The 2,174-nt window shown below is 35.9% G+C and overlaps 1 protein-coding gene across 1 annotated transcript in view; it reads left to right on the forward strand.

Annotated features, from left to right (window-relative positions):
- LOC107101286 (transmembrane protein 106B-like) overlaps positions 1–2,168 on the forward strand; it is a 9,315-nt gene extending 7,147 nt beyond the window's left edge. Inside the window, exon 6 of the mRNA XM_015400143.1 lies at positions 1,140–2,168. Within this exon, the coding sequence (XP_015255629.1) occupies positions 1,140–1,269 (130 nt within the window). The 3' untranslated portion in view covers positions 1,270–2,168. The remainder of the gene's footprint in view (positions 1–1,139) is intronic.
- Positions 2,169–2,174: the final 6 nt, after the last annotated feature.

Raw genomic sequence — 2,174 nt, forward strand, 5'->3', positions numbered from 1 at the left:
AAAACATGATGTAATAACATAAAATCAAGGGCCAAATGTAAAAAAAATGGTGTTCCCCTTTAAGGCAGAGCTTCTATTATAATAAGCATATGTATGATGTACAGTATTTATGATGTATTGTAAACAGTGAATGGTCCACTGCTAAGGTTCAGAATCTCAAAGCTAAATCTGAATAACACTATCAATTTGAATGCAATCACAGTTGATTAGCTGGAATATCTTAATGAGATGGGGTCAGTTCTTAAAACAGGTTAATACGGATTGTCTTATTGTCTTGAAACAAGTAAAAATGTACTCACAGTCTAAATGTTAATGCGACTCAGTCTGCAATGTGTGCTATTTTAAGAAAAAAGCTGCTCAGAATTAGTTGTATTATCTAGTTAGGATGATAAAAATGAATTTTCTTAAAACAAGTCAAATAATCTTAACAATATTCAGTCTTACTAAGAAAATACATTTAAAAACTAGTGTGATAAGACCAAAATGCTGAATTCATGTTTATTACACTTGTATAGATTTTCCTTTTTTGCATTGTGGGACCTGTGCATCATCTCATGGGGTTCCTCCTCTGTTTGATTCTGTCTTCTTTTACGCAGTAAATACTGAGTGGCTGTTTGCAGCTGCTTGGGATGTTATCATCCCAATAAATGGTCATCAGTCCCATAGAATGGCTTCAGATTTTGCCAGTAGGCTCAGTATTTTGTTGTCATCGAGTGAATCCTAACCCTGAAGTCATTTGTTTTCTTTGCTGAATTAATTAATCTATGTATGTGTAATCTGAAAAAAAAAAAATTCAGTAGTTCTTCATGTGGTGTAAAATGCATGTCGCTCATATTAAACAAACCAAAAGCAAATAAATCTTGTATCCTGTCAGCTAAATTGTAGAATCCTCTCCCAATAAATATTTAATTCTATGTGAATTAATGCCGATCATTCTTTAATAAGATCCTCGTCAGACGGACATGCAATGTTTCTATTAAAAACCTAATGTGTCTAACGGAGCTAGTGAATGATTTTTTTCATTTTAAAGTAAAGCAGTTTCAGCACCGTTTTATGTCTGCCTCATAAAGTGGCCGCTGAGCGTCTCGGTGTCGGCGTGTTGCCTTCCTGACCTTTCTGCATCCCTTCGCCTCCTGCAGGGTGACCGTCACGGCGACCTACTTCGGCCACTCAGAGCAAGTATCTAAGGAGATGTATCAGTATGTGGATTGTGGGAGCAACACTACGGCGTTCAGAGGAGCAGATAAGGGCCTACTTCCTGCTGAGTGATACTCCTGCTGTAGCTCCGCCCACATCATCCTGGTTCAGATTTTTTTGTTTTATTTTGGGTTAAAAAAAACTACTGTTGTTAAAATAAAAATTTTTTATTTTCTTTGAGAGTTTATTAAAAAGACTAAGATAAGGTTAACTTTTCATCTTAGTCTTTTACAAATTTATTAATCAAACCATAATTCATTTTTTTAAATTGGAAACGTTATAAAAGCTTTTATTTATAGAAGTAACCTTTTTAAAAATCCGAGTTGTGGATATTGATAGTTTGGTCTCTAAGCAGCGGCGCCTTCCTCCACTGTTCATAAAGGGAGCCATGTTTATCACCTCCCTGTGACCAGCAGTGATGTTCAGGGTTAACTTTGGAGGAAGGAGCCTCTCTTCTGTTCACTGAACTCAGTCTTTGTGTTTTTATGATTTCTGTTTTGTTTTTGTCTCAAAAGAAGCTCGTTCCTTTGACTTTTCTGAACCTCCAACTGACTTCATGTTGAATGTGCTGCTAAAGTTCTGTTTAGAGTTTATATTAATGATTCTGAGGTGGAAATCAGTGGCTGCTGGCCAATAGAGGGCGCTAGGGTGCCGCCCCGCTCACCAAATGAACTTGACAAAACTATAACACCAAATAAAACAAAACAAAAAATTAAATAATTAAATTAAAATATTCTGAAATAAATTAATATATATTTTTTAAATGTTCAAGATAAATATTTAATCTTTAATGACAAGTAAAGCTGTTTTATTCGTTGTTGGATTGGTTATGTATTTCCTCCCAGGGGAGCTAAACTCCTGCACCCAGAGCTGAAAGCAGCTTTATTTGCCAACCACCTCCCTCCACAGCGCTGACGTCACAGTCGTCTGTTAGAAAGTCTAGCTGATTGACAGGTTTATAGAATTATTTAGCAACA

This window comes from Cyprinodon variegatus, unplaced genomic scaffold, assembly GCF_000732505.1.
Source record: "Cyprinodon variegatus isolate N-32 unplaced genomic scaffold, C_variegatus-1.0 Scaffold1077, whole genome shotgun sequence".
NCBI lineage: Eukaryota > Metazoa > Chordata > Actinopteri > Cyprinodontiformes > Cyprinodontidae > Cyprinodon > Cyprinodon variegatus.